A 20,249-nucleotide genomic window follows, 5' to 3' on the forward strand; every position below is an offset into this window, starting at 1 on the left:
CCCTACTTGTATATCTATATTTATCTTTAGAAGCTACATTAATATATATATAAAATATTGAAATAATATATATAAAATATTGAAAAAAATATAAAATATATATAAAATAATTTTCCCAGAGACTTTCTCTGCAGGTTGTTTTTGGATATATGTATAAAGCACTGAAGTAATTCATATATTTTTAAAGACTTTTATCTATTATTTTAGAGAGAGAGAGAGAGAGAACACAGGCTAGGGGAGGGCAGAGGGAGAGAATCTCCAGCAGACTCCCTGCTGAGAGCAAAGCCCAAACAGGGGCTTGATCTCAAGGCCCTGAAATCACAACCCTAGCGGAATTCAAGAGTAGGAGGCCTAACCAACTGAGCCACCCAGGCACCTCATGAAGTAATTTATAAATTTCATCACTGGTTTCCACATTTTGGCAGAGTTACTCATGTGAAATATATGCTTAAAATTTGTATAATTGCTTTAACATTTGTTATTAAAATAAACATTCTTACCTAATACATAGAGGAATAAATTACAGAAATTTTATCATCAAAGTTATGCTTTCTTAATTAAACAAGGAGGACTATGTTTATTTTATTTTTTTTAAAGATTTTATTTATTTATTTGACAGAGAGAGAGACAGCCAGCGAGAGAGGGAACACAAGCAGGGGGAGTGGGAGAGGAAGAAGCAGGCTCCCAGCGGAGGAGCCTGGTGTGGGGCTCGATCCCAGAATGCCAGGATCATGCCCTGAGCTGAAGGCAGATGCTTAACAACTGAGCCACCCAGGCGCCCCGACTGTGTTTATTTTAAAATTATGTATCATACTCAAGCTGCCTTCGAAGGTAATTTTGTTTTCCATTGTCCGCATTTTAAAACAGCTACTGTTTTCTCTTTGTTCATCTCAGTTCTTTAGGTGCTATCTGTCCCTCATTCCAACAATGCAAATGAACCCCAATTTACATCAAAATTATTGAAAATAAACCAAAGAACTAATTTCATGGCCTAATTTTCAAAAGCATTGTGCACCTGTACCCAAAAAATGTATTTCTGATGTTTTCAATCCAAAAATTTAAAAAAAATTAAGTTTTTAGCATAGTGTCTGACACAGAAAAAGCACTTGATATCATGTCTGACAATGTCTTTGTGATTGCCGTTTTTATTGGTGACGTATATTGGTATTACTAAAAGTTAATGGGATGCCTGTGTTATGCTCTGTGATATTATCATTAGGGTAACTGTATGTCATAGCTGGCAGATTCCTCCAGGAATCATGGTTTATGTCCATTGCCCCTGTGTCCTCTCCAGCTTTACATTTTATCACTCTCAGANAGCACTCTCAGTAGTGTCCTGATTTGGGTGGTCAGTTGTCTGGTCACTGACTAAAGTGCAAAATGAACCATGATGAGAAGGCCCGTGGCACCATCACCCATCTCATGATTTGGCCTCTGCTCTATCCAGGCCAATGAGAGGGTGAACAGCCTGAATGGCGGTTAACTTCCCAAATGTGGGAAGGGACATTTAAAATTCATATACTNCTCGATCCCAGAATGCCAGGATCATGCCCTGAGCTGAAGGCAGATGCTTAACAACTGAGCCACCCAGGCGCCCCGACTGTGTTTATTTTAAAATTATGTATCATACTCAAGCTGCCTTCGAAGGTAATTTTGTTTTCCATTGTCCGCATTTTAAAACAGCTACTGTTTTCTCTTTGTTCATCTCAGTTCTTTAGGTGCTATCTGTCCCTCATTCCAACAACGCAAATGAACCCCAATTTACATCAGAATTATTGAAAATAAACCAAAGAACTAATTTCATAGCCTAATTTTCAAAAGCATTGTGCACCTGTATCCAAAAAATGTATTTCTGATGTTTTCAATCCAAAAATTTAAAAAAAATTAAGTTTTTAGCATAGTGTCTGACACAGAAAAAGCACTTGATATCATGTCTGACAATGTCTTTGTGATTGCCGTTTTTATTGGTGACGTATATTGGTATTACTAAAAGTTAATGGGATGCCTGTGTTATGCTCTGTGATATTATCATTAGGGTAACTGTATGTCATAGCTGGCAGATTCCTCCAGGAATCATGGTTTATGTCCATTGCCCCTGTGTCCTCTCCAGCTTTACATTTTAGCACTCTCAGTAGTGTCCTGATTTGGGTGGTCAGTTGTCTGGTCACTGACTAAAGTGCAAAATGAACCATGATGAGAAGGCCCGTGGCACCATCACCCATCTCATGATTTGGCCTCTGCTCTATCCAGGCCAATGAGAGGGTGAACAGCCTGAATGGCGGTTAACTTCCCAAATGTGGGAAGGGACATTTAAAATTCATATACTCACTCCAGTGCCCCTTACACTTCGTAGATGAAGAATCAGACAATGTTTGAGAAACAGACCACAAGGCTCTCTCTCCTGTTACCCTTCCAGTCAGGGTACATTTAGTCAGAATTTGTTTTGGATAAAAATTTAAAGACATTTCTTAGACACGTCCACCTTCTCATTTGGCAGACAAGGTGGACTAGAATTGTGGTCACAATGCTGTTCGCACCGTGGATATGGATAAAACTAGTGACATCTGAGTGTCAGTCTTTTCCATACCAGTTATTTGTGATTCATTTTGAGGTTGTAGACACTACTTCCATTCTTGCCTTTTCTTTATTCTTTCCTTTCCTTTCCTTTCCTTTCCTTTCCTTTCCTTTCCTTTCCTTTCCTTTCCTTCCTTTCCTTTCTTTCCTTTCCTTTCTTCCTCCTTCTCTTCCCTTCCCTTCTCTTTTCTTTCTTTCTTCNTGTTTTCAATCCAAAAATTTAAAAAAAATTAAGTTTTTAGCATAGTGTCTGACACAGAAAAAGCACTTGATAGCATGTCTGACAATGTCTTTGTGATTGCCGTTTTTATTGGTGACGTATATTGGTATTACTAAAGGTTAATAGGATGCCTGTGTTATGCTCTGTGATATTATCATTAGGGTAACTGTATGTCATAGCTGGCAGATTCCTCCGGGAATCATGGTTTATGTCCATTGCCCCTGTGTCCTCTCCAGCTTTACATTTTAGCACTCTCAGTAGTGTCCTGATTTGGGTGGTCAGTTGTCTGGTCACTGACTAAAGTGCAAAATGAACCATGATGAGAAGGCCCGTGGCACCATCACCCATCTCATGATTTGGCCTCTGCTCTATCCAGGCCAATGAGAGGGTGAACAGCCTGAATGGCGGTTAACTCCCAAATGTGGGAAGGGACATTTAAAATTCATATACTCACTCCAGTGCCCCTTACACTTCGTAGATGAAGAATCAGACAATGTTTGAGAAACAGACCACAAGGCTCTCTCTCCTGTTACCCTTCCAGTCAGGGTACATTTAGTCAGAATTTGTTTTGGATAAAAATTTAAAGACATTTCTTAGACACGTCCACCTTCTCATTTGGCAGACAAGGTGGACTAGAATTGTGGTCACAATGCTGTTCGCACCGTGGATATGGATAAAACTAGTGACATCTGAGTGTCAGTCTTTTCCATACCAGTTATTTGTGATTCATTTTGAGGTTGTAGACACTACTTCCATTCTTGCCTTTTCTTTATTCTTTCCTTTCCTTTCCTTTCCTTTCCTTTCCTTTCCTTTCCTTTCCTTTCCTTTCCTTTCCTTTCTTTCCTCCTTCTCTTCCCTTCCCTTCCCTTCTCTTTTCTTTCTTTCTTCCTTTCTTTTCCTTTTCTTTCTTTCTTTCTCTTTCTTTCTTTCTTTCTTTCTTTCTTTCTTTCTTTCTTTCTTTCTCTCTCTCTCTCTTTTTTCCTTCCCTCTCTCTTTTCCTTCCTTCCTTCCTTCCTTCCTTCCTTCCTTCCTTCCTTCCTCCCTTCCTTCCTTCCTTCCCTTCAGGGTCTGTCTAATCTGTCAACTCAAAACTGTCCAGGTAATTTCTTTTCCACTCTCCAGTCTGGCTCATCTGTTGGGGCTGTGGCTTGTCAACACACCTCAATGAAGTCCTGTAATAACTTGAAATTCTGTTTCACTTGGTCTCCTAGGTCTTTGTGACCATGTCAGATGGATGCACTGTGTCACAAACTCTCCTCTTCACCGCCCTCTCTTAGAGAAAGCTCAGTGTGGTTCCAAAATCTCCTGAATTTAGTAGCGACTATGTAATTTGTGGGGATTAGCNTTTTCCTTCCTTCCTTCCTTCCTTCCTTCCTCCCTTCCTTCCTTCCTTCCCTTCAGGGTCTGTCTAATCTGTCAACTCAAAACTGTCCAGGTAATTTCTTTGCCTCTCCAGTCTGGCTCATCTGTTGGGGCTGTGGCTTGTCAACACACCTCAATGAAGTCCTGTAATAACTTGAAATTCTGTTTCACTTGGTCTCCTAGGTCTTTGTGACCATGTCAGATGGATGCACTGTGTCACAAACTCTCCTCTTCACCGCCCTCTCTTAGAGAAAGCTCAGTGTGGTTCCAAAATCTCCTGAATTTAGTAGCGACTATGTAATTTGTGGGGATTAGCGAAAATGGAAAACGTGGGGTCTCCTTTTGTTCAAAAATTATTAAGAATTTCAAGATGACAAGAGGAAAACATTAAATCAAGCATGCAGCCCTTCCAGAATCCTCTGTCCATAGACTTTGTGCCTGTGCAGTTGGCCCTGCTTACAACTTTCATCTATTCGTTTCCTTCATTTTCCTTCCAACTCACAGTTATGGACCACTTATTATGTATAAGGCACTATGCTTGCTATTGAAAATAAAAAAAATATGCTTACTTTTAGATTCTAATATCCCTACTCTTTAGATTTTGATGGCTAATATCCCCACGAGGTAAATCAAATAGCACACACATTTTGGCTATATTTTTGTTTCCTTAAGATCAAATGTTCAGCTGTAATTTCCTATACATCAGCCTTAAACTGCAAATCCTCTCCTCCATGTTCTTGTGATCTATGTATTCACTACAGGAACCCGGCAGTCTCTATCTCCCTGGATCTCTTACCATCCCACACTTTGCCTGTTCCATTCCTACAGACAAGTTTGCTCATGGCTGGGTAACAGATCATGCCAATAAAAGTGTTTGTTGAAATGAGTTTAAGGTGGAGGTTCAGACTCCATTGTCTGCAGGGATTGGGCAGGTAATATGCTGTAAAAAGTAAAACCACCACATATAGGGATTGATGTCTACTCAGCCACAGAGGATATTGCCATGTGATATGTGGTCACAGTGTTGTCAATCTTCTCGAAGAAAAGTTAGAAATCTAAAAAATTATATGAAATGCTCTTTTTCTGTTGCCGATTATTTTCATTTCTAAAAAGACTCAATATGGGCAGAGAAAAAGAACAGTGGCCCAAAGTTGACCCAGGGGATGTCAGTTTCTAATTTTTCTTTTTGTTTAGATTTATTGAGATATGATTAATATGTAATTAAATTCATACTTTTATGTGTTTGGTTTTGAGTTTTGACAAACACCTACATTTGTGTAACAACCACCACAAGCAAGATATTGGACAGTTCCATCAACCCCCAAAGTTCCCTGTGCCTCTTGCGGTCAGTTTCTTCAGCTTCTGAACTGCTGATATGTCTTCTGTCTTTTTAGTTTTGCCTTTTCTGGAATGTCATAGAAATGGAATCATATAGCATGTAGTCTTTGAAGACAGGTTTCTCTCACTTAGCTTAAAACATTTGAGATTTGTCCACGTTGTTGTGTGTATTTGGGTGGTTTTTATCTAATTTTCAAAGGCATTTTTCCTTCCTTCCTTCCTTTTCTTCTTCCCTCCTCTATTCTTCCTTTTCTCTTCCCTTCTTCCTTTCTCTCTCTCCTTTTGAATATCAATTGTACCAAAGTGGATTAATCTTGATATTTGTTTCCTAATATACCAACGTTATTGACTGATGCATAACTTTTATTTTAATAGCTTTATTAAGAGGAAGTCTATACATGATAAACTGCATACACTCGTGCAACTTCAAAACTAGATGGATGAAAACTAGCACGACCACCGTCACTGTGTTTTCTAGAATTTCACATAAATGAAATGATATAGCAGGTGCTCTTTTCTCGTCTAGCTTCTTTTGCTCAGCACGATCATTTTGGAATGCATACATGCTGTTGTGTGTACTGGGAGTTTATTCTTTATCATTGTCAAGTAGCATTCCATCGTAAGGATCCATCGCAGTTTCTCTATTCACTGGTTGATGGACATTTGGTCATTTCCAGTTTTGGTTGCTGTAATCATTCATGTAAAGTCTTTATAGGGACATATGCCTTCATTTCTCTTGGGTAAATATCTTAGAGTGGAATAGCTGGGTCATATGGTAGATGTCTTTAACTTCTTAAGAAGTTGCCAGACTCTTTTACAAAGTATATACCATTTCACAAGCCCACCAGCTGTGTATGAGAGTGCTGTTTCTTCCTCACCCAACCCTCGGTATAGCCAGGTTTTAAAACTTTAACCATTTTAATAAATGTGTAATTGTATCTCCCTGTGGTTTTAATTGTATTTCCCTAATGACTAATGATGTCAAGTGTCTATTCTTGTGCTGATTTGCCATCATTATCTTCTTTGGGAAATACCCATTTAAGTCTTTTGCACATTTTTTATTGGGTTGTTTTTTTATTATTAACTTTTAAGGGCTGTTATATATATTCTATTTTTTATTCTGATTATGAGTCCTTTTTCAGATATATATTTGCAAATTTTTCTCCCAGTCTGTGATTATCTTTTCGTTGTCTTAATGGGGTCTTTTGAAGAGCAGACACTTATACTTTTAATAAAGTCCAATTTATAAATCTGTTCTTTTATCGATTGAGCATTTGGTGTTACCTCAAAAAGAAATTCTGCCTAGTCTATAGTCTTCTATGTTTTCCTCTAGACTTTTTTATATTTTTAGGTTTTACACTGGGTTGTCCATTTTGAGTTACTTTTTGTATACGGTGGAAGATGCAGATTGAAATTCTTTTTTTTAATGTATGTATATCCAATTGTTCTGACATCATTTATTGAAAAGACTGTTGTTTCTCCACTAAATTGTTTTTACACCTTTGTTGAAAATCCTTTGACCATATATGGGTGAGTTTATTTCTCATTTCTCTCTTCTGTTCCAGATGCTTTGGATAGCCTGTTGGCTTCCTGAGTTCCCTCTTTGTCTTGGGTGTTTCCCACAGTCTCTATCCATTCCCGGTACTTGTCAGTTTCCTACAGATCAGCAATAGACTCCCCACTTCAGAAAAAAAAATGTCTTGTCTTATGATTGGCTTCAGGATAGGTATACCAGATACTGGGGGGTGGACTGAGATGTCTTGGATTTCATCCCTACAGTGAATGTGGCCTGATCAGGGCCTTCAAAGACAAAGCAAACAAATATAGTCAGGAAGGTCCCTTTGGCACTGCGTTCTCCCCCATGAGAATACAGGTTTTTATCTCTCTAATACAAGAGAACATAGTGGGCATTGACATCCTATAGTCAAACTCTGCAAAATTCTATCAGTGAATTTGCTTTTGGGTAAGAGTAATCAAACCAGTACTGAGGGGAAATGCCAACTGGGAACCCCAGCGAAGAGTGGTAGCTGTCAAGCAATATATATTGCCTGGGCACATAAAGGAATAGGAGAAACTATCTGAGAACTGCATTGAATAGGTATTGTACGCCCTGCCCATAATGTTTTCAGTAGCCCAGTATGGCTGGTAAAAGAAGCCAGATGGCTCATGGCAGTTAACTGTGGACTACCGAGAAATTAAACAAGGTGATGACCCCATCAAACAGCTGTGCCCTACATTGTATTTGTGATTCCAGAAGGCACTGTGGCAGAAACAACAGAAGGAGAGAGTGCCCCTAGGATTTTGGTCCCAGCTTTGGTAAGGGCAGAAACCTGATATACTCTCATAGAGGACAGCTCCTAGCTATGTCCACAGCGCTCCTCCAGGTAAAGCCTCTCATGCAATAACAGCAAGTCATGGTAAGAACTTTCTTCCCTCAAGGGATGGGATGAAAATATGTCCCATTGACCCTCTGCTATGGCTCAAACTCCCACTTTGATTGAGTCCATGCTGTTTGCAGCAGAAGGGCACCCTGCCCACTAGCCCACTGTCTCTAGATATTCAGGCACTACTGGGCCCTGTTGAGTATGTAGATCTTCTAAATGCCCCTGCGGAGAGACAAGGAGGGAACTTCCCCTGATGCCATGTATACAAATGGGTCTAGCAGGGGTAAACTACCCACTTGCACTGCAGTCACTATTCAGCTCAACACTGACACCATCTGGATGGAAACAGGAATGAATCACAGCAGCCACTAGGCTGGACTGAGAGCAGTTTGGCTGGTGATTGATTACTCATGCACCCTGGCCATTAGCCCTTTTCACTCATAGTTGGGCTATTTAAAAAAAGATTAACCTTATGGCTTGGACAATGGGAGGCCAGGAGGTATATGATCATGAATAAGTCCTTGCAGGAGCAGGATACGTGGAAAGACATTTGGGTTTGCCTGTAAGAGCCTGAGGCAGTCCTTCCTTTTCCATATTCTGTCTCCTAAGGCATTGACACACCCTGGCATTCAGGCAGCTGATGCCTTAGCTTAGGCATAAACCCTAGGAACTAACCCTTCTGTAGATACAGCAGATGGAGTATGCGAAAGAGTAGCCGCTGCAGTGTCCAGGTGGGATGGCATATAGCCAAGGATGCTTCATTGTCCTTGACATACAATGATTGGTCAAGGCAATGTCAGCATGTCCTGTGTGATCTGAACAATGCCCAAGGCCACTAACAAAGGAGCCTGGTGTGTGTGTGTGGGGGGGGGTTGTCGTCCACTGGATTTCTCAACCAGTAAGGGATTGGCAAATTGATTGTATTGGCCCCCTGCCTCCTAGTAAGGGTCCTAAATATGCCTTGGTCTCTGAGTACGACTTGTTTGGCCTAACCCAACTTTCCCCTGTTGCCACTCGAGCCAGGCTGCCACCACTAGGGGATTAGAGAAACTGAGTACCATGCACGGATACCCTTGCTGAATAGATAACGATCAAGGGTCACATTTTAAGGGTCATGATGTGCAAGACTGGGCAAAAGAACATGACATTGAACAAAGATTCCATTGTCCCTATAACCACAGGCAGGCGGTTTGGTAGAAAGGAAAAGACATGGTAAAGCAGCAGATTGAATTACCATTAGGTAAAACCACCTTGGCTGGGCAAACTAAAGTATTATTCCAGGCTTTGATACATTTGAATAATCAACTAGTAGATCCTGTTGTCCTATCTGCCAGACTGGGGACACCTGCTGAAACACACAACATTATAAATGTATGGAAGTTGCAGGGGACAGTCACTGCCTCGACTCTCACTGTGGATCAACACGCCATGCTGCTGAAAACTCCACACCCCTAGAGATACTATCTACTGGAATCTGCCATAGGACATCCCACCTGGATGGGTGAGTTACTTTGTATCTCTGAGTGAGGAGGAATTACTCAATCTCTACCGGGACCGCATTGTCCTGCTGCAAATTGGACCTATTAAAACACACCCTACCTGGAATGCAACACGCACCTTTGAAGGAAGGGAAAAAGATGGGGGTCCTAGTCTGGCATATCCCACCCCCAGTCCACAGTGCTGTCTTCTATGACCAACACGCATGGTCAAGTTCCTAAAGCTACAAGTCCCAACATTAACGTCTAAGAATCAGGCCACAAGTGTAATTCTTATAGAAGGGAAAGACCTTCCCATACCAGTTCATTCTAAGTATCTGTCTTTTTTACCTTAAATTTCTGCTGCTCCTGTGATATCCAGTCATGGGCACCGGATAGAAATATCTTTCTACAGTGGGTCCACTTGTATGCCCAACAAAGGAAACAGTCTAACTGCTGGATATGTGGGCAGGTGCCCCTCACTAGCTCTGCAGGCCTGGTATGGCGGGTATCACCCCTCCACACTGGGGATTGGAAGGTCCTAAGGCAGTACATTAAGGGAGAATAAACTAAGGGTTGTCATTCTTAATTCATGGTATTATTGATAGTGACCCAAACACCTGGATTGTGGCATGTGCTGTTAATAATATTGGGCATGGGTATCTTTTTCTGTCGATCAGACTACACAGGCAGCCTATCAAACTGCTCACCAGAAGGGTCCTAAAAATACCACCATCAGAGCCATGGGTGCTACACTCAAATTTGGGATGGGTTCATGTGACTTACCCTGAGTTTTGAACATTTGAGCGCTCATGCCCTCCTATGTTGAGAACAGAAAAACCACTCTAAACAGAGCCCACCCAGTTGTACCACGGATATAGGATGCATTCACCAGAGCCATGCAGTCATTCTGTCACATTAAAGGATATTGACTGGTTTGGTAATGACTGATCACACTGTTCAGGTATTTATCGGGTAGCCCCATATGGGTCCCTGTGGTTGTGTGGCACAAATCTTTGGACATGGCTTTCGTCCAGGTGGCTGGGCTGCTGCACCCTGGGTTTTCCCTGGACAAAAGGACTAATCCACCTGATAACAACAAGAGTTGCCAACTTTGCTCTCCTCGGGGCCCGATGGTCATGTTCTGTTTTCCACTGGTACAATCATCTGGCCACCATCTTTATTCCCTAGATTGACCTAGACGACATGATGGTACAGATAGCAGCCCTTACTAAATTCACCCCACAAGCCTTATGTGAGAGCTGACAAAGCCTATCCTTACTTACCCCTGAAATGTCTCTGATGAGAAAAGCTGTCCTCCGAAAGAGGAGGCCTTGGCCATTGTTACTGCCACACGAGGAAGCACCTGGGCCATTATCCAAGCAAAATGTCCTATGTTCATAGCTGAGCAGTCTGCTCGTATATCGTCTTTATCAAAGCACATAAGGCTACAAGCAAACACCCTGAATGATCTGACCCCCAGCTTAGCAGACTTAATAAATCCATGCTTTGGATTATAGGGCTCTTCGTGGGGAAAAAAAAAAATGTTACTTACTTTGGAAATAATTGTCTTAATCTGTGTATCTTCATCTGTGGTATCTGCCTCCGATATAACAAGTCACCTCCATGCTAACAAACCCCCAGCTGCCCATTCAGGGCTTCTTGTGAAAGAGGGGAAATATGTAAGATCCCAAGAGCCAGTCACGAGGGGTGGGGTGTCGGAGGAGGTCAGCCAGAGGACGTGACTGCCAGTTGACCCTCAAGCTGCCCCCTGGCAATTGGAGGCTCCGTTCCCCCTCCCCTATCTATGCAACATACACTCTGCCCGCCATTCCCAGGGCTGGAGCTGTTTCCAAGGACACAGCCTCGAGAGAGCAATGTGTTGTTGAGACCATTTGAACCCCAGTAAGGCCTCCGTATGAACTGTGAAGATTCTGGCAGGCGCGTGCAGAGATTTACTTGTCCCGAGGTCACCCAAGACAGGCCTCGTAAGTACATTCCCTTGTTTTTTAAAACTGCCAGCTACCGGGGCACCTGGGTAGTTCAGTCCGTTAAGCATCTGTCTTGGGCTCTAGTCATGATCTCAGGGTCCTGGGATCGAGCACTTGGTTGGGCTCCCTGCTCAGCGGGGATCTGCTTCTCCCCCCGCCCCAGCTCCTTCTCTCCCGCATCCCCACCCCTGCCCCAGCTCATGCTTGCTTTCTCTCTCTCTCAAATAAATAAATAGAATCTTTAAAAAAAAAAAACAAAACCTGCTACGTACTTATCTTCAGTGTCCTGCCTCTTTCTTCCATCCTACCTGCCCCTCCGTGGACCTGGGCCTGCTTCAAGTTCACCCCGAGGAAACTCCAAGATTTCAGACCAACATACCCACACCATTAGTGGTCTTTATTTGTGTTTCTCTAGATAAGATCAGGCCTTTCTTCGTAAGTATGTTGGCTATATGTTTCCTTCTTTAGTGAAATAACCTTTTACGTTTCTGTTCATTTTTTTTTTCCTTGGGTTACAAGCTATTTTATATTTTTATATGTGAAATGTTTGTTCAAATCTTTTGTCTTTTTTGGGGTACGTGTCTTCTTGTTGAAAGATAGAGGTTCTTTGTTTTTTATACTCTTATGTTTTTTATACTCTTATGAAGTGCTGTGTGAGATGTAAATCTACTTTGGTTTCTTTGAAACATCTTTTGGTGAATGGAATTTTTTTATTTTAAAGTAGTTGACTCCATCTATTTTTAAAGTTATAATTTCTGTCTTTAATATTTTGTTTAGTTTTTTTGTATAATTTTCTGGATACAAGGCTTACAGAACATCTTTTGTTATTTTACTCATAAATTTATGATAGTTTTTATTAGCATAATGTTTAGAGTTATTTTATATATTCATATTTAATATAAATCAAATTACATATTATTCTCATTCTAGGTTATATGTCCAACGACTTACAATAATGTTTCTTGATGTCTTTATAAATTCTCAAGTTGAAGAACCACTCTGGTCATCTTTATTTTTTTTTTTAATTTATTTTTTAAAGATTTTATTTATTTATTTCAGAGAGAGAGAGAGACAGAGCACAACCATAAGCAGGGTGGGGCGGGAGAGGGAGAGAGGGAAAAGAGAGAGAGAGCCCCAGGCAGGGCTAAATCCCAGGACCTGGAGATCATGACCTGAGCCAAAGGCAGGCGCTTAACTGACTGAGCCACCCAGGCACCCCTGGGCATCTTTAAATATAAGTTCTTGTATCAGCTATATCCTATTTTACTGTTACAGTTAAGACATGGTGTCTGAATAGGGAAAAACAAGGAGTATCATTCTTATAGAGCTTTGTTTTAAGCCATAATTTTGAGTGTGCTACACACAACTTGGCTAGAATCTATGTACTAGTCTTTATGTGCTCAAAGGGTCAGGTCTGTGCACAAATCCATTTGTGAAGCCAAAAGCTACCCTGGTGTAAATGTGCCATGGGGATCCATTTCAAAACACTGGTTCCTCTTGCCAAGGTCAGTGGCTATCACCGAAGTAACCAGAGAATGCCAGTGTCCTCACTCTCAAAAAGGCAGCCTCTTTTGCAACATTAATTTACAGCACTTTCTGTCCCTTTCTTTCTTTTTAATGGTAGAAATCTTTCTTGTTTATCATTTTAAAGCAAAGATGACCACCTTTCAATGAGAAGTTCTGATAAAGAGAAAAGTTTTAAAATTGTGTCCAGAAAGTAGCGACTTCCTCTCACAGCCAGTTTTATTGTCCACAAGTTGAGAAAATAAATACAATGTCTCCAGGTTTCCCCACATTGGGGGCTGATGGCCAAGCTAAGTTGAATGTTCTATAGCTTTGCACTTAAACACCTGAACTCCAGAGGTAGGAGTATCTTGTTTATTGCCTCATTTCATTTACCAAGTACACTTGGTGGTCAGTATTTCTCAGTAAGAGTCAGTAAGAGTGCACCCACACTGCCCTCAGTATTTGTAATTCCGATAAAGCCCTAAAATGGAAGGCATTCAAAACAAGGCTGGCTAGCACAAACCCACTGGGCTGAAGCCAGATTTGCTTGGAATACAGCTCACACGATCAGTTTAGTTTTATTTCAAACATGAGCCCCAAATACAACCCCTTTGACCTGACTACTCCATCCCTAAATGGCAAACTAAACATTCATGAAAATTTAATGGTGAGGAAATTAGTACCTTCTTATGTTTCAGACTGTGAAATGGCTCCAGGAGGCACTTCCAGCGACAGGCAGAAGTGTGTGGATGTGCTGGACCAAACCTGAAACGTTTGTCCCTTCAACCCGTCATCCTTCGTTAAGTCAGCTGGCAGCTAAGACTCTCTGACAGGACACCGCCACGATGCCACCCAAGAAAGGTATTTCAAAATTAAGACCTGGTTCTAAAATAGTCAACCTTTCTTAGAGATTGGGAACTTTGAATAGTTTTTTTTTTTTTTTTCATAATTTTTCTTCCCTCTTTGGGGCTTTCCCTTTTTTTATATTTCTGTGGTTAGAGACATTTTGTGTCTTGAGAAATTGCAAAGGGCTTATCTTTTCTTTAATCTCTTCTCTTTAATGGACATATGCTTTCACTACCTAGTAAGTGCTCAAACTCACCTTTCCTTCATTTGGGGAGAGAGTGAGGGGAAGCAAAATACACTGAGGTTCAGCATAACAACTGAAACTGGGGGTTCTGTGTCCCAACAGGGACATCTTGTCAGATTGGGGGGGGGCACTTTGTGAAGGTGACCAGTTCTGCTGCAGTTGGTGAATTAAAAACAGTTCCGAATTAAGTAAAGCTGAAAAGGACAGGGAAGAGAATTAAGGCAGAGGAAGTAAAGAAAAGAGGCATAAAACCCTCCTGCGGGGGATGTATGTGAAAGGCTGAGTGATGTGATGACACACATTTTTGGTTCCTGTGACTTGTCACAGGGGTACGTTTTCAGTGCCCTGGAGATGGTGTGCGGCGTGTTTGCTGTCATTCTGTGATGTTTACAGAGCTTACATTGGCTCTGTTTGCAACCTCATTTCGGTCCCCAAAAGACAAACTGGTAGAATTTTCAACTAGGGAATAACCTGGAAATACATGTTTGCTTTTCAGCATAGAACTTCGAATCCAGATGGCCTTGGTCCTGGTCCTTCCTTCTGCTTGGCTTGTTGAATCTTAGAATGGAAAGTGGAGACAGAGAGCTGGCTTAGAGATAGTCTATTAAAGTCACTGAGCTTCAGGCTTGTGTCTGGAGAATGTGAGCAGGAGACCACTTAATAGGCTTAGTTGTTTTATTGACTTCAAACATCTGGACAGACTTAGGAATATCTTTATCAAAGTAGGTCAAAGTTTTCAGAAGACAAAAACAAAAACAACCACTTTTTTGAGGCTCCACACGCATTTCCAAAGAAACGGTTAGAAATGGCCCAGAGATGTATATTGGCTTTTTATAGGGTGGGGTTGTGTTTTCCATTAATAAGGACAGGGCTTAAATCTTATTAAGATGTTCGATTTCAGCCCCTTTAGGATTTTGCAGCCTGGGGTCCTTGAGCTCCTTAGGTGGTTTTGGTAACTATGATGTTTTCAGGCTCATTTCAGATGTAACAATTCTTACAGAAACTTGCAATAAGACTGCTCAGGGTCTCCTAAGTGTCAACCATTTCGTTAAACAAGTAAGATTGGAATTGATTACTCTTGCTATTTATTCACACTATTATTTATCACTTATTAATCTTACTGCTTTCATAACAACAGATGTTTTAAAGTTTAATCATTTTATTTTGATTGTGGATGGAATATATGTTGTTGCAGAAAATGCATAAATTTTTAAAAAGCGTATTTTAAAAAACAACAAAAACAAAGAATCCCACCACATATAGACTATTGTAGACATTTGGTTTTCTTCTTCCAGACTCTGTCTATGGAAGTTATGTTTGGTTTATATTTAACTAAATGGATACAAATTAATTGATACACAATGAATGCAGTTTTTAAGACAATGGTCTGGCTTCATAAGAAAGGAAAAGAACAATAGCATTGCCTATTTCGGTTACATAATATCATAGTATCATAATAATTGTTTCCATTGTTGAGTGCTTATTACGTGCCAGGCTCTATATAATATGTAGTGATGAATTTCCATGATGGCTAGATATAAAGGGATGACAGGTGATACCTTACCGTGGTGGCTACCACTTAGCTGGGAAGGGACACAGCAGGTCAACTGCGGGTGCATTGCTCAGCATGGGAAACTTCTCCAGCCAGGGCACAAGGAAAAACTGTTTATGGGTAGCCTATGAAGAGATGAAGGAAGGCAAACTGATCTGCTTAGACCCTCCTGTCTCCTGTGTTCACCTCATGGAGTTAGCACATTACTGAGTTGTATTATCTGCCCCCCGCAACAGGGCATCCCTGTAAGATGCCAGACCCAGCACTCCATGGTGTGCTCTTCCACTCAAGTCTGGAAGTGGCAGAGATCCTAACACTCTAAGCCTGCAGATGGTCAACTCTGCTGTGTGCTTGGCACTTAAGGGGCAGGTGATTGGTTGGGACTGGGATGCTGTTGGAGCCGTAGGAAGGAAGGAAGCATTGGAAGGAATTTGATGAGGCACGTGAGGTTTGTGTCTGGCACAGGAAGGAAGGATTCCAAAAACACTTAGAATATGGAAATACTAGTACTTGGTGAGAGTGCATGTGGGATGATGAGGGAGAGGGGGGTGTCGAAAATGGCTCTCGTGGTTCTGGGTTTGACAATGGAGTAGAAGGAAATTCCAATAAATAAAAGACTCTGGGGGGAAAAAAGTTTGGTTGGGGGGTATGACTTGATTATCTATGAAGTATTTTTTGGTGATAGTGATTTTGGCAACATCTGGGAGTTGGAAGTTCCTAGAATCACATAACTTCCCAGGAAGAGTGTAGAGCATAGCAAGGAAAGATAGCCAACAATGGAACCCCAGGGGGACAACTTCCACGTTTAGCTGTGAGCAGAGGAGGATAAGCCCATGGAAGAAACAGAAAGGATGGGCCAGAGGGATAAGAGGAGATCCTGCAGAGAAGAGAGTCACAGAAGCTAAGGGAGTGGAGAGTTCCCAGGAGGAGGGCTGATGGTCAATTAAGAACATCAGTATATTGCAAAGAAATACCTTGCAATGCAGACTAACCATTTGTAAAAATGATGACGATCCTGGATTGTAATTTAAAACGTAATCATGTTGATCTCTTCTCTCTCTGTCTTTGTCTAGAACAGATTAACAAATTATTAACTAGAAAAGCCCTTAGAAATTTTTCTTCAGCCCATGAGTAGATGCTGTTATTTATAGATAGAAGCTAAAATAGTGCTACTAAATGGCTTAAATGAATTAATGCTTGTAAACCCTGAAATGACATGCAAAATGAAGGTGGTGACCATTGTCACCTCGTTATACTATTGTCTGGTCAGATGCTTTTCCCCCCCAACAATGTAAAGATAAACCCCAGCTCTGCTTGTACAAAATCTTCAAGTTCTAAATTTGTGATGCTCATATGGATGATGTTTTTACTTTGTTTAAAGATGGATAGATAGCATTTCCTAAAGAGATGAATAATACATATAAAAGCGTTGGAATTATAAATTATCATAGAAATACTTTCTATTAATTCATTTATTTATCTGGTCCCTTCAACAAACAACTTATTTTATTATTTTTTTTTTATGTGCTCTGAGAAGAATGTGATGGAGCAGAGTCGTCCTTCTCAAAGAGTTTATAGATTAATATATTCAGGGCAGTACTGAACAGTTATCAGAACAAAACCAGAATCAAAACATTGCTTTATGAGTCTGCCTTCAGCTCAGGGCATGATCCCAGGGTCCTGGGATCGAGCCCCTCATCGGGCTCCCTGCTCTGCTGGGAGCCTGCTTCTTCCTCTCCCACTCCCCCTGCTTGTGTTCCTCTCTCGCTGGCTGTCTCTCTCTCTGTCAAATAAATAAATAAAATCTTAAAAAAACAAAACAAAGCAAAACATTGCTTTACGAGGTACAGAGGGCCTTTAAAAATTAGGAACATTGATGCATTCGTTTCTCACTTGGCCTGTGATTTCAGGATTTCTCTGCAATGGACAGCACTTCTTGGGTTTGAAATGCCCATCAGTGATGACCAAGAGATGGTCTCAATGATAAATTATTGACACTCTTATTTCCACTTCTTTAATTCCATTTTAAAAACCAGCCTTGTTGAGATACAATGTACACACAATAAACTGTACACATTAAAAACGTACAATTTAACAAGCTTTGACAGATACATACATAGAACTATACTGACCAACGCAATCAAGACTTCTGCCCCTCCCAAATGTTCCTTAGTTCTCTTTGGCATAAATCCATACATTACACCCCCCACCTGCCATACACTCCACCATTGGAGCCAAGCAATTGCTGTGCTGCTTTTTGTCATGTATTTCGAGGCATTTTCTAGAATTTCATGTAAATGGAAGTATGCAGTAGGTACTCTTTTGTGCCTGGCTTCTTCCGTTTGACATAATGCTTTTGAGATGTACTCACATTATTAGATATACCAATAGTTTGTTTCTTTTTATTGTTGAGTAGCATTCCTTTATTTGGGTGTACTACAGTTTGTTTATCCATTCACCTGTTGGCGAACATTTTAATTGTTTCCAATTTGGGGTCATTATGAATAAAGCTGCTGTGAACATTTGAATACAGGTCTTGCGAGAATGTATGGATTGAAATTGCTGGGGTGTATGGCAAGTGATTGATTAACTTCATAAGAATCTGCCCAATTCTTGGGGCACCTGGGTGGCTCAGTCACTTAAGCCTCTGCCTTCAGCTCAGGTCATGATCTTAGGGTCCTGGGACTGAGTCCCCTATTGAGCCCCCCATTGGGCTCCCTGCTCAGTAGGGAGTCTGCTTCTTCCTCCCACCCCTCCCCCTCTCCCTCTGCCTCTCAGTCTCTCTCTCTGTCCCTCCCCCATTCATGTGTGCGCACATGCACATGCGCTCTCTCTCAAATAAATAAATAAAAGAATGGAAAAGAAACTACTCAATTCTTTTCCAAAGCGGCTATAGAATTTTTCATTTTCACCAGCGACGTATGAAAGTTATTGTGATCCACAGCCTCACAAGAAGTTGATATTGCAAGTAAATCTTTTTAATTTTAGCCTTTTGACAAAGTGTGTTGTAGTAGATCCTTATGACTTTCATTTGCATTTCCCTGATGACTAATGATGTTCAGTATGTGTTATGCTATTTTCTTTCTTTTGTCCTGTCTCTTCTTTGTTCTTTATTCTTTTTTTTTACCTCTTTCTGGATGAAGTATTTTTTTTAAACCAGCCTGTCTCCACTCTTGGTATATTAGCTGTATCTTTTTTTGTTGCTCTATTTTAGTAGGTTTATGATATGCATCTTTAGCTTATCACATTGTACCTTCAAATAATGGTATATCGCTTTAACAGGTATTATAAGAAACTTAACTGTAGTATAATTTCATTTTCTCCTCTTGTATCTTATGTTATTGTTTTTTGTACATTTTATTTCCACATATATTATAAGCTCCACCATCTAGCATTCTTATTTTTGCTTTAAACATTCAATTATCTTTACAAAGAAATTTGGAAAAATAAGAAAAAAAAGTCTTTTGTATTTACCCGTATATTTACCATTTCCAGTGTTATTTCTTCCATATTTCAAATGCAATTTTTTTTCCCACGATCATTCTTCTGCCTGAAGAATTTCCTTTAGTATGTCTTGTAGGACAGGTCTGTGGGCAATGAATTCTTTCAAGAACTCACATGTCAGAAAGAGTCTTTACCTTAATATTTGAAAGATATTTCTTGGTGAGAATAGAATTCTAGGTTGATAATGTTTTTTCCTTTTTCTTTTGTTTGTGTGTTCGTCCGTTCAATGCTTTAAAACTTTCTCTCTCTGGATGCCTGGGTGGCCCAGTCGATTGAGCGTCTGCTTTCAGCTCAGGTCGTGATCCCAGGGTCCTGGGATTGAGTCCTGCATCAAGTTCCTTGCTCAGAGGGAAGCTTCTTTCTCCCTCTGCCTGCTGCTCCCCCTGCTTGTGCTCTGTCTCTCTCTCTGACAAACAAATAAATAAAATCTTTAAAAGAAAAAAAAATAAAAGTTTCTCTCTTTCATAGTTTCTGATGAGACGTCTGTGATCATTCTTATCTCCTGTCACTTTGGTCTGTCTGCTTTTATGGTATTCTCATTATTACTGTTCATTCTGCCAATTTGTTTATGCTGTGCCTTGGTATAATTCTATTCATCTCTTTTTCTGTTTGGAGGTCACTGAGATTTTGGGGCCTTTGGTGTATAGTTGCAATAAAAAAAATTTTTTTTTAAGAGAGAGAGAGAAAGCATGAGTGGTGGGGTGCGGGGGCAGAAGGAGAGGGAGAAAGAGAATCCCAAGCAGGCTCTGTGCCCAGCACAGGGTACAACATGGGTCTCAATCATACGCCCTTGAGATCACAACTCAAACTGAAATCAAGAGTCAGAAACCCAACTGACTGAGCCACCCAGGTGCCCCAGTTGGTATCAAATTTTTAAAACATTTTGGCCATTATTTCCTCACTTTTTTCTGACTCCTCCTTCTGGAACTTCAATTACATATATTTTAGATAATTGAATTTCATCTCACAGGTCAGAGATGCTCTTCTTCTTTTTTTTAAATCTTCTATTTTGCTTTTTTCATTTTGGATAAAATCTCTGTCTTCAAATTTGATGTTCTTGTCTTCATCAATGTCAAATCCACTGTTCATCTCATCTAGTGTATTTCTCACTTCAGATATCCTATTTTTCATCTCTAGAATTTGATTTGTATTTTTATAGTATTTTTTATTTTTCACATCATGTTCTTAAGTGCATGGCGTATATTTATAATAGCTGGTTTACTGTTAATGTCTGCTAATTCTATCATCTCTGA

General features: G+C 40.5%; 1 protein-coding gene across 1 annotated transcript in view; it reads left to right on the forward strand.

Moving 5' to 3' along the window:
• The window catches only part of TMC1 (transmembrane channel like 1), a 355,988-nt gene that overhangs the window by 224,367 nt on the left and 111,372 nt on the right, over positions 1-20,249 (forward strand). The window contains exon 10 of the mRNA XM_034647338.1: positions 13,549-13,711. Coding sequence (XP_034503229.1) covers positions 13,696-13,711 — 16 coding nt within the window. The 5' untranslated portion in view covers positions 13,549-13,695. The remainder of the gene's footprint in view (positions 1-13,548; positions 13,712-20,249) is intronic.

This window comes from Ailuropoda melanoleuca, chromosome 17 (assembly GCF_002007445.2).
Source record: "Ailuropoda melanoleuca isolate Jingjing chromosome 17, ASM200744v2, whole genome shotgun sequence".
NCBI lineage: Eukaryota > Metazoa > Chordata > Mammalia > Carnivora > Ursidae > Ailuropoda > Ailuropoda melanoleuca.